Source organism: Harmonia axyridis, chromosome 5 (assembly GCF_914767665.1).
Source record: "Harmonia axyridis chromosome 5, icHarAxyr1.1, whole genome shotgun sequence".
NCBI lineage: Eukaryota > Metazoa > Arthropoda > Insecta > Coleoptera > Coccinellidae > Harmonia > Harmonia axyridis.
Genome location: NC_059505.1, coordinates 37,820,683 through 37,832,772, shown reverse-complemented (window position 1 = coordinate 37,832,772; position 12,090 = coordinate 37,820,683). Strand labels below are relative to the sequence as shown.

Here is a 12,090-nt window from a genome sequence, read left to right as displayed (position 1 = left end):
AAGCTCAAATTATTTTCGATTGTACAGGTGTTCCGAAAGTGTAAAAACACGATACCATGAGAATGCCCAATTCTCATATCATATTAGGCCAATTGAAAGTCCCCGGTCTGATCCCACCTTTAATATGTGAGATATTGCGTTGCGAATGTGGTTACTTTTGTTATTTGAAAGAAAATGGAAAAAATAGAATTTCGTGTGCTGATAAATCAATGCTTTTTTTTAAAACAGTTGAAGCAAAATCTTGGCTTGATAAAGAGTTTCGGGGTCTGCACCAGGAAAATCAACCATCATTGATTGGTATGCTAAGTTTGAACGTGGTGAAATGAGCACCGAAGACGGCGAACGAAGTGGACACCCAAAAGAGGCAGTTACTGACGAAAAAATCAAAAAAGTTCACAAAACAATTTTGAATGACCGTAAAGTGAAGATGATCGAGATAGCAGACATTGTGAAGATATCATCTGAACGTGTACATCATATCATTCACGAATATTTGTACAAAAGAAAGCTGTGTGCAAAATGGGTGCCGCGCGACCTCACAATCGATCAAAAGCAACAACGTGTTAATGATTCTGAGCAGTGTTTGAAGCTGTTTAAGTGCAATAAACCTGAATGTTTGCGTCGATATGTGACAATGGATGAAACATGGCTCCAAAATTCACTCAGGACAGTCAGCTGAGTGGACTACACACGATGAACCGAATCCAAAGCGGGGAAAAACACAACAGTCAGCTGGCAAGGTTATGGCATCAGTATTATGAGATGCGCAAGGTATAATATTTATTGATTACCTCCAAAAGGGCCAGATCATCAACAGCGATTATTACATAGCGTTATTGGATCTTTCGAAGAATGAAATCGTTAAAAAACGACTCCATTTGAAGAAAAAAAGGTGCTGTTTTCGACAATGCGCCGTGTCACAAATCAATGAAAACAATGGCAAAATTGCATGAATTGGGCTTCGAATTGCTTCTGTATCCACCGTATTCGCCAAACCTGGCTCCCAGCGACTTTTTTCTGTTCTCAGACCAAGAATGCTGGCTGGAAAGAAATGAAGAAGTAATCGCCGAAACTGAGGCCTATTTTGAAGCGAAAGACAAATCGTAATACAAAAATGATATCAATAAAGAAAAGTTGGAAGATCCCTATAATCGCTGTATCGCCCTCGAAGGCAATTATGTTGAATAATAAAATTGAATTTTGCCAAAAAAATGTATTTTACTATGGTAGACCGGAAACTTTCGAATTGACCTGTTATTCTTAAACTTCTCTTAGGGCCAGTTGCACCATTAGCCTAAATATTGATTAAAAATTTAAACATTGATTACTCTATGATTTCTCAAGAGAAATCAGAAATTAATCAGTGTTTAAATTTTAATCAATGTTTAGGCAAATGGTGCAACTGGTCCATAGTATTCACAAATGAATTTAACATTGATTTTATAAAACAATTTAACAATTTATAAATGTTGTTGAAGCGTGTATCTTCCCGTGTTTGAATGGCACAACCTACTGAAAAGAAATGACAGAAGAAATGTCAATAAATAATACACAGTGTTGCCAATATAACCATTTTAAATTCCTATTGGAATATTCTTTATCAGGTTCATTGTCATCACAATCATAACTGATTTTTTCTCGGTAAATTGAGACATTGCATCTAATAAAGAAAAAAACGATGATGAAATTGGAAAAAACTGGCTGGAAGCCTACAACAAGCGGAACAAGAAGAAGCAGAAAATAACAAAATTCAAAATACTTATTTCCAGATTTCAAACTAACTAAAACCAAATCTGCGAAAAATTTTCCTCATACCAAAAAGAATAAAGACTTTGAATCGCAGTCCTGATGACGAAGCCACGAAAAATAGTCTCTGAGGCTAGATGAATGAGATGGTTTAATTTTAGCCACTGACTTTTTAGCGAAAGAAGGAGATGGAGTTAACGCTCCGAACCCCAAATGAAAGAGAAGGCATTCCTTATCTAAACTGAACGTGTCATCCACGATGTTCATCAAGGATCAAGAGTGTGGGGAACTGTTCAATGTTGGGTTGTCTCTTGCATCCTCAGGGCTTTATTAACTCTTGACTTGGATAGTTTCAGAGGCTGCCGTGTGTTGCCCCGATGTATTTTGATGTGACTCATATTATTCGTGTTTTCTTGTTTATGTTGTGAACTGACGTGTTGTAAACGGACTGAGTGTTAATTTGTCTTTGTGTTTTTGGTTGTCTTCAGTTCAAGGTACTCGAGGTTTTTGTTTAAATAAACATTTTGGGTTTATTTGAGGGTAATGTGCATGCCTGATTTATTATTGACTTTTGCATTAGGTGTTAATCGTGTTATGGTGTTTTTTTTTGGTAAGAAAATACGCATCTTATTTGAAGTTGTTTCAATGTTTTTCATTGTTTGTTCAAAATTTCAAAATATATGGAATATTCTTCTGGAATTTTCTTGTTGTTGATTATGATTAGGATCAGAAAATCGCATGAAAATGACAGATTCTTTGGATCATTTCAAGAAAAAAGGCCTATAAACATGGACAAACGCTTTGTTTTCGAGGTATAAGGTGTGAAAGATTGATTTTCGTCAAGAGTTTTTCTTTTAGACCTCCCCTTCACAATATAGTTAACTTAAATTTGACATAGATTTTCCAAATTAAAAAGTTCATCATGTGATATGCTAATTTTGAATGCAAATCAACAGAAAGATATTTTTTCTGTAATAGTGCCCGCTTTTTTCCTCCAGAACTTTTTCTTGTTTGACCCCTAGTAGTTTTGTAAAATGTAAGAAGGAACTTTGGTCCAGCACTACACATTTTGGTTTCTTGTAGTTTTGTCGTATCTGCTACAGATTTCGAGGAAAAATTTCGGACAATTCTCTAGTAGGTAATCCTCAGAAAAATCCGAATTATTATAATGATTCAGTTAGTAAGCTGTGATAAATAAATTAATTATATATCTTGGTAATTATTAATCTAATCTGTAGCGGAAATCAATAAAGATTCGATAAAATCATCATCCAAAAAAAAAATAGGACTAAAAGAAACACCCAGTATCTTGAAAAAAAAGCATATACGGGCCCATATTCATAGGATTTTTTTCCCCAAAATTATCCAAGGAATCTTTCATTTTCCTTTATATCTTCAAATTAGAAATAACCGTTTTTTTCTGAATATTCTGCTTCAATTTTCGGTAGTTCTGACGAGATCAGCAAAAAAAATTTGCACGCATTTTGAAACTGTTATTTAACATATTTACGGAACTCCTAGCCAAATTTTGCATATTAACGAATTCAACTGCGCTTTTTGGGTTATGAACCTATCCTGAAAATTTCAAGTTTATAGGTTTTATTTTTTGAGAGTAACAGGCCAATTGAAAAGTGCCCGGTCTACCACAGTAAAACATATTTTATTGGCAGAATTCGATTTTATTATTCAACTTAGTTGCCTTCGAGGGCGATACAGCGATTATAGCGATCTTCCAACTTTTCGATACCATTTTTGTACAACTATTTGTCTTTCGCTTCAAAATAGGCCTCAGTTTCGGCGATTACTTCTTCATCGGCGCTAAATTTCTTTTCAGCGAGCATTCTTTCGAGGCCAGAGAACTGGAAAAAGTCGCTGGGGGCCAGATCTGGCGAATACGGTGGATGCAGAAGCAATTTGAAGCCGAAATCATGCAATTTTGCCAGTGTTTTCATTGATTTGTGACACGGCGCATTGTCTTGATGGAACAGCACCCTCAGAGGAAAGAAAAGGGCACCTCTATGTTTTCTTTCCTCTGAGACTGCACCTTTTTTTTCTTCAAATGGGGGCGTTTTTTTACGATTTCATCCTTCAAACGATTTAATAACGCCATATAATAATCCCTGTTGATAGTCTGGCCCTTTTGGAGGTAATCAATGAACATTATACCTTGCGCATCCAAGAGAACTGATGTCATTACCTTGCCAGCTTTCTTGTGTTTTTCCTCGCTTTGGTAGGGGTTCATCGTGTGCTCTCAGATGACTGTCGATTGGACTCCGGAGTGAAATGATGGAGCCATGTTTCATCCATTGTCACATATCGAAGCAGAAATTCAGGTTAATTGCACTCAAACAGCTTAAAACACTGCTCAGAATCATTAACACGTTGTTGCTTTTGATCGATTGTGAGCTCGCGTGACACCCATTTTTCCCAAATTTTTCTCATGTATTAATATTCGTGACAGATGGGACAGATTTGATTATATCATTGTCTAATGAATTCGAAAAATACGTGATATTACTCTTGTTCAAGTAAAGCCTTCGCTTATACATAAATATTTGAATAAAATTTTCCAAATTTTCAACTATGAAACTAGCGAGACAAATAATTCACTATAAAAAAAATTAAATGTTATATCGTATTGTACCGTGTTCTGAATTCAATTGTGTTATATCAAAAAGCAATAGTAATTGATAATTTGAAAAGTTGAAGGGATGGTCGTAATTCCTATGTTACTATGAAGTTGCAACAAATTTTGTTTCTTATTACACAGAGTTCAAGCGATTCTGTCAGTTCATGCTACCATCGTTAAGTAGAAAGCTACACTTCCACAAAGCGTACTAAAAGCATAAAGAAAGCTATATTATCATCCAAGAAAAGCGTAAATTACCAAAAAATCCTATCAGTAAAAATCAAACCTCTAGTTCCTTTCAACTGCCTTCATACAAAATTTCCAACTTCGTGCAAATATAAACCAAGTCTAAAATCTTCCGTGATTCATCAAACGAACACAGAAGGCCCCAAATCATAGACGATAATCTCTTTAGCAACACATTCCATTTAACTACTGTCCAAAACATAAACCAACTCAGTTAACATTCTAACAGACCAAACAGCAGACATCAAAAGACATCCAGAAACAATGGAAGATCTGTTTCGCCAAGGCTGTTCAAGATAACATAAATATAGTGTCTGGTCTCTTCTTGAACAAACGATAATGTTGAAAAATCCAGCATGCAGAATCATAAATAGACGAATTGGTGCTATCTTAACATATTAATCACAGTGGCACTCCTTCTGTCACAAAAGTAATTAAAAGCAACTTTGTTAAGTCGTTGTGGGTCATGTTTATTGGCTTGTACGAGTTCTAATTGTGACTGATACGTCAATTTGATGTTTTATGGTATCGTAATCCGTATGGTTGAAATTTCTGTGTTTCAGCAGGAAATCTGGACGTCAAAAAGGTGAATATTTGAAGAAATGTCTATTCAATAATATAATTTTGGTTCTCTTAACAATAATTGAAAAAATACCCATCCAAATGCAAATTTTCATCTTGAGCAAAATTGCAGTTTTAAAATAAACAAAAAAACAATTCGATCCTTACTTGATGGAAATTCATTATGAATTATAAGTAAAATAAAACAGAGTAATTTCCACAAATATTTTAATGCCTACGACAATTGTTTTGCCAACAATGTCGCTCCTTCAGGTTACATTTCCACTGATACAAACAGACATTGTAAACCAACTTGTAAAGGTGACAAGAAAAATTAAAATTAAAAAGGACATAATAAACTTTATAGGTGTATTGGACATTTACAGCCTGGGATTTCCAAACTGTCTGAGGATATTCAATAATTGGGATGAGTTTATGTCTGTTTGTTCGTTCAAACAAATATTTCGGGAATTATACCTATTTATAAAAGATTCTAAGAGCGTTAGTTTTGTGCTTTTTTCCAAGTAGAAAATTTCGAATGTATTATTGAAATTCTTTCAATTCTAAATGATTCGTATATATTGAAAGGACACTATAAGATGTACAATTTTTTTTTATTCATGTGTCCTCTTGTAAGATCTCCCTCTTGCACACAGCTTTCTCATGTACAAATATTCGTGAATGATATGATGTACACTTTCAAATGTCTGCTATCTCGATCAACTTCACTTTACGGTCATTCAAAATTATTTTGTGAAGTTTTTTGATTTTTTCGTCGGTGACAGCCTCTTTTGGGAGTCCACTGCTTTCGCCGTCTTCGGTGCTCATTTCACCACGTTTAAACTTAGCATACCAATCAATAATGGTTGATTTTCCTGGTGCAGACCTCGGAAACTCTTCATCAAGCCAAGATTTTGCTTCAACTGTATTTTTTCTCTTCAAAAAGCTATATTTTATCAGCACACGAAATTCTTTTTTTTTATCTTTTTTCAAATTACAAAAGTAGCTACACTCGCAACGCAATATCTCACAAATTAATGGTCGGACTGCTGTCAAATTTTGACACGTATCGTTTGAAGTTTGGTTTTAACTAAAAATCATATGGATTTGATACTAGCACCGCCACATGTACATCAGACCGGGGACTTTTCAATTGGCCTAATATCTCGAAAAAAATTGTCCAAATGGAATTTTTAAACGCCTTTTAACTTTCTATGTTGTGAGAAAAAATTGAATGAAAATTAATTTGAAAAACTTAAGAATTCACATTTTTGTATAAGAAAAAAAATAAACTACTTTTTTTCACGAAAACCACTGTATTTTCATATTTTGTGGTTTTGTGTAACAAAAACTCAATTCATGAAGTGTGAACATTCCAATGGTAATTCAAGTCCACAGATGATTCCTTAAACGTTGATGGGAAAGAAATGAAAAAACTCCCTGTTCAAACTAATCAAAAAAAAAACTAACGACCGAAATCATAAACGTCCTCAAATTCATTTCAAAAAAATTAAATAAACAATTTTATATCGTCTGAATCTCAAATATCACCATAATCATCAACCCTTATGTCATATATCATAAGAAACTAAACATCCTCATTAACCCAAAGAAGAGGGTGAACCAGACACCAATAAGTTTTTTCTATATTTATCTGATGATTAGTCTGACTGACGTCTCCGTAAAAAATTGTAGTCCTTGAATAGATCAAGTTCACAATTTTGTTATGATATTTTGTGGCGTTGAGATATTTCATAATTAACTGCTTTTTTTTACATTCCAATGAGTATAAGATTTTGGAAGTAAGTAGGCGTTTTTTTAATTGGAGATGAATTTCAATTTTTTTTAAAGGTAAAAAAGGATGAGGTAAATTGGAATTTGTTTTAAATGACGGAAATAATTCTCTCAAAAGTTTGACAACATGATTTAGCAATTAGCATTCAAGTTTAATTTGAAAAGACTATAAGCTATATCGGGTGTCCCAAGGTGAGTGGCCTATTAGATTATTATGGAAACTATTGATGGTGAAAATTTCAAATTTTGTGGATAGATATTTGGCCATGTAAGGTACATTTTTAAAATAATTTCACATTTCCAGTGTTGCCGGATGTACGACAATTTTGCAACAACTTTGTTATTTTGAATAGGACATCCGGTATTTCTATTTTTTTTATGATACTCCATAAAATATTAAATCTATTCACTATTACTTTTCCATCCCTATCTTTAACGGTTTTTGAGTTATAAATTATTTTTCGAAATTTTGGATCAAATTGGCGTATTACGAAAATGACTCTAGTTCGCTCAATATTTGAGATTTAAGTCAGAAATTTTGCATGTCGTTAGATATTGATCTGATCTGTGTCACTGCTCTTGAATTATGGTTGTCAATAATACAGGACGGACCAAAAAAATCATCATTTGCCAAGTTACAAAATTGTAAAAAAGTCTATTTTTTCAAATTAGACACCTAGTATATTTTTCAATTTTTGGAATCAATACAACACACTCTACAATTTTTCTATTCACGTCCCTATACCTATCTCAACTGGATTCCGAGTTATATGCGTTTATTAGATTTCACATTGATTCAATAAGTGTTAATATCTTTTGTATTGTTATGTTCTCTATGTGGTTCATAGATCGATATATCAATGAATCAGTTCAATCCATAAATGTCAAAATAAACAATAATTGCCTAACAGGTGTTTTGTTCCGAGGTTTTTCTATAAATAATGGCTCAAGAAAGATATACACATATAACGCATATAACTCGGAATCCAGTTGAGATAGGTATAGGGACGTAAATAGAAAAATTGTAGAGTGTGTTTTACTGATTCCAAAAATTGAAAAATATACTAGGTGTCTAATTTGAAAAAATAGACTTTTTTACAATTTTGTAACTTGGCAAATGATGATTTTTTTTGGTCCGTCCTGTATTATTGACAACCATAATTCAAGAGCAGTGACACAGATCAGATCAATATCTAACGACTTGCAAAATTTCTGACTTAAATCTCAAATATTGAACGAACTAGAGTCATTTTCGTAATACGCCAATTTAATCCAAAATTTCGAAAAATAATTAATAACTCAAAAACCGTTGAGATAGGGATGGACAAGTAAGAGTGAATAGATTTAATATTTGATGGAGTATCATAAAAAAAATAGAAATACCTGATGTCCCATTCAAAATAATAAAGTTGTTGCCAAATTGTCGTACATCCGGCAACACTGGAAATGTGAAATTATTTTAAAAATGTACCTTACATGGCCAAATATCTATCCACAAAATTTGAAATCTTTACCATCAATAGGTTCCATAATAATCTAATAGGCCACTCACCTTGGGACACCCGATATAATATTTATTTTTTTCACTTCTTTCTCGTCTTCGGTGATATAGTACCATTTGTAGAATCTTCAGTGTCTGATGATGACTTTGCAATATGTTCGAAAACTCGGAGTTGCACAATGTAATATTTAAAATCTCCATATCATATTTTTGGTAGTAAAAACAAAGAAAAGATATAAAAGTTGCTTTAATCATGATCAACTAGTAATTAGAAAGAGCTGACACAATATTCAATAATTGAATTTCATTGGGTAACATCTGAATTTTTCTCAGGAATTCGGTGTTATTGTTGTTATTATTTTTTTGTTATTTTTTTCATTTCCAACAAAGAAAATATTGTTTTTATCGTACTTCTTTTCTTTCAGATCAAAGAAGTCGTAATGGGCCCTCCTATCTTCATAAAGATTCGAAAAAACAAGCTGTTAACCCTTCTACAAACAAGTGAGGTCTTACAAAAGAAGTTGATGATCCCTTAAACATCTGGCATTACCAGAAAAAATAGGAAACAATAAAGGCAGTTAAAAGTGCAGCTAACGGCGTAACAATGACATCAAATGAAGTGTAGACTGAAATAGACAAGGGCTGGGTTGATCTCAAATAGCTAGATCTAAATCCTCATTACTCTTACTGCCTTTAGAGGTGGGTTCAGGATGAAGCTTTGGAAGGTGCTAGCTAGAAATAGTCACGTTTACACGAATCAACCTGGGATAAGGAACCAGTCTCAAATGGAGATGTACGGTGAGTAACAAACTGAGACAAGACTGGAAAATGAGGGATTCACTCGCTTTGAGCGCTCAAAAGCTCCTGAATTCACTTCAGCACTATTCTTCTAGAATTTTTTGTTATTCTGATGATGGCATCAACTCAAAATTTTGCAAGAAGCTTGATATGGTATTCTATATACAGGGTGGCCATTTGAAAACGAAACAGACGAGATTACAGACGAAATAAAGTTTTTCGATAGAAATGCTCGGACAGGTCGATTTCTGTTTCGAGGGGGACAACTTAAGATGTAGGTTACGGACGCATAGCGCTTCAACCCTTGCTGCTACAACCCCCACCCCCAATTTTTGAATAGGGAAGATGGGGTGAGTGATACCTCATTTGAAAGGTATTTTTATACTGATTTCAGCACAGTAATTGTTTTTTCATTTTATGCATTAGTTCTCGAAATATTCTCAACTAAGTATTTGAAAATGAAGTGGTGTTTTCATGGCACTTGTAGTGTTTTGTGAAAAATCGACATTTTGAGCTTCAAAACAACCATGACTGTGGCTTCCTTCCTAACTAACTAACGCATGAATATTTCGAGAACTAATGCATGAAATGAAAAAACAATTACTGTGCTGAAATCAGTATAAAAATACCTTTAAATTGAGGTATCACTCACCCCATCTTCCCTATTCAAAAATTGGGGGTGGGGGTTGTAGCAGCAAGGGTTGAAGCGCTATGCGTCCGTAACCTACATCTTAAGTTGTCCCCCTCGAAACAGAAATCGACCTGTCCGAGCTTTTCTATCGAAAAACTTTATTTCGTCTGTGATCTCGTCTGTTTCGTTTTCAAATGGCCACCCTGTATATTATATTGAATGAAATATATTGATTTCAGTGATTCCCGAATGAATATGCGAATTTGAATATTCGGAATCCGATATTTGCCCGTATGGTCGAATTTATAATAAGCAGAATATTTATTATTTTCTGTATCTACCTGCTGAAATCCAAGGTTTGGCAACTTTTGCTCTCCTAGTGTCATCGGTTGTTTCACGTCATTTGGCGCGCTTGAAGTTTGTTTTCTGAATATCTGATATATTTAGGTATTCATTTCAATACATTTTGAGTTAATATGAAACGTTGATTCACTATGGGACATAAGAAGTGCGTTCTTGTGGAGAAACTCGCGAATTGAGTGAAATATCGTATCACTGATATGTTTTCATTTCCGCGCGCTTCAACTGACAGTTCATTTCGGGAACAAAATTTGCTTACTGAAAATAACACATGCTCCCTCTATCTATGTTTATTACTCTGAGGGTTTTTCCAAAGACCCCTCAATTTATGAAAAATCGATATATGTAGGTATCTTCAAAACGGTAAAGTGCATATGAAAATTCGAACAAACTTGGGTTCATTCATTCCATGCAATCTGAAAATTCAATAAAAAACAGGATGTTCCAAAAGAAAAAACATATGTTTCTTCATTTACACTTTTTTGGTTGAAAATGAAGCTTTAGTGGAGCATAACGATATTGGAGTATTTCAACGCTTTACCGTAATAGAGCACTCTGTATAAAGAAAAAACCCCAAATTTCTGAAACAACAGTTTTATCATGTTAAAAAACACTGAAATATTCATGCTAAATTTCAAGAAAAGTGAATGATCAAAACCATATAACTTTAGCCCCAATGAACAAGGATCAAAAGACCCTGTTACCTACTTTTTAAACATTTTTTGCTCCTATTTTCGAATATCAGTTAGTTGAACCTTCTTCCTCTGCAAGAAACAAACCACATGTGTTACCACCACTAGAGCCTTATCGGACGGCGGTACATTTTGAAATGAGGATTCTCATATATCAGCGTCAAATATTAATCGTCTATCTCACACTTAATATTTTACTACCCCCAATGTCATTATTCTTACCTCTTCAGTCTCTTTCATTTGACGCAAGGCAGAACAGAACGACCACACACGAAAACCGATGAACTTCTAAAAATAAAACGCCTTTAACGATGTTGAAAAATTTAAATTCACCCTTGAATTCATGTTTTGAAAGAGGATCTTCAGTAATAAATTTTCACCATCAATATTTAGAATCTTTTATTTTGTGATCTAAATTCGAAAAAACCACTGACTTTTTGTCAAGAGCTTTGTGAGTGATTGTTCATACGTTTATTGGAGACAAACTTTTGTAATATAATTAGTTTTTCAAGAAGTGGTTTCATTCTGATTAGGGATTCACGGCTTGGCTTGATTTTCAAGCCGCTTGGCTTGAGCTTGACTCGATTTCAAATTAAGCTCAAGTCAAGTAGTAGTTTTTCAATCTCAAGTCAAGTAAAGTATTTATTTATCAAGTACTTGAATCATATCAAGCTACTTGATTTTTAGGAGTTTTATTGTGGTGTGTCACATCAATAAAAAAAATGAGGAAAAGAGAAGGAACCTTGCCAAAAAACACTTTCATTTATTATACTTATTGTATAAAAGAACCGAAAATATCAACTTTTTTGAAATAGAAACATAAATTAAATCACTATATCATCATAACAAAATAAAATATATAAAAAAATTAAGTTTTGTAATATTGGGAAACCTCCAGGCTTTGTTTGATTCAATAATTTTTCATCCAGGATCTAAGACACATGAGGCAACTCATAGATTTGTCGCCTAACCTATTGCGGGTTTTTGTAACTGTAAGAGCAGCTCTGTAAAATTGTCTTTCAACAGGAGCTGAGGATGCTGGCATTAATAAAACTCCTTGGCCATTTTGGCCAAGTTTGGAAAGATATTTCTGAAAATACCAAAATCTACCAATAGATTTCATAGAAATGTA

The 12,090-nt window shown here is 33.8% G+C and overlaps 1 protein-coding gene across 2 annotated transcripts in view; it reads left to right on the top strand.

The window, feature by feature from the left end:
- The first annotated feature begins 1,988 nt into the window (after positions 1-1,988).
- Positions 1,989-12,090, top strand: part of LOC123680169 (glutamate receptor-interacting protein 1) — a 36,425-nt gene continuing 26,323 nt past the window's right edge. The window contains exons 1-2 of one of the 2 annotated variants that reach the window (XM_045617939.1): positions 1,989-2,240; positions 8,903-9,275. In XM_045617939.1, the coding sequence (XP_045473895.1) occupies positions 9,188-9,275 (88 nt within the window). In that variant the 5' untranslated portion in view covers positions 1,989-2,240; positions 8,903-9,187. Of the gene's footprint in view, positions 2,241-4,784; positions 5,208-8,902; positions 9,276-12,090 lie in introns of those variants that run through there. The other variant, XM_045617940.1, reaches the window with a different exon arrangement.